Here is a 486-nt window from a genome sequence, read left to right on the forward strand (position 1 = left end):
TTAGTATAGACCACAGCCCCGTAGATTATTGGCGATAATAACATCTGTAACGGCATCAAAGACGAACTGGATGTTGTTAGTGTCAGTGGCGCAAGTTTGGTGACAGTAGATTTCCTTCGTCGTGCTCTTGTTTTTCGCTTCGAACTGAGCCTGTATGTAGCTGGAGGCCTCCTCGAATGTATTCGATCCTGCGAAGTTTGGGTTGGTTATCATTTTGTGAGGTTTGGCTGTTAGGAATGTCGGTTGAAATGGTATGCTGTGTTACTTACTGCTTGTATGTGTGCGTGCGAAAAGAATGTTGGCTAAGTGCAAATTGGTTAGTAATAATAATAATAATAATAGTAATAATAATAATAGTAATAATAATAATAGTAATAATAATAATAATAATAATAGTAATAATAATAATAATAGTAATAATAATAATAATAGTAATAATAATAATAATAATAGTAATAATAATAATAGTAATAATAATAATAATAA

At 30.9% G+C, this 486-nt stretch overlaps 1 protein-coding gene across 1 annotated transcript in view; it reads right to left on the reverse strand.

Moving 5' to 3' along the window:
• Positions 1-486, reverse strand: part of HELRODRAFT_67782 (hypothetical protein) — a gene marked incomplete at both ends in the record, with an annotated part of 3,337 nt that continues 2,851 nt past the window's right edge. The window contains one exon of the mRNA XM_009026886.1: positions 1-227. Coding sequence (XP_009025134.1) covers positions 1-227 — 227 coding nt within the window. The remainder of the gene's footprint in view (positions 228-486) is intronic.

This window comes from Helobdella robusta (genome assembly GCF_000326865.2).
Source record: "Helobdella robusta unplaced genomic scaffold HELROscaffold_5, whole genome shotgun sequence".
Taxonomy (NCBI): Eukaryota; Metazoa; Annelida; class Clitellata; order Rhynchobdellida; family Glossiphoniidae; genus Helobdella; species Helobdella robusta.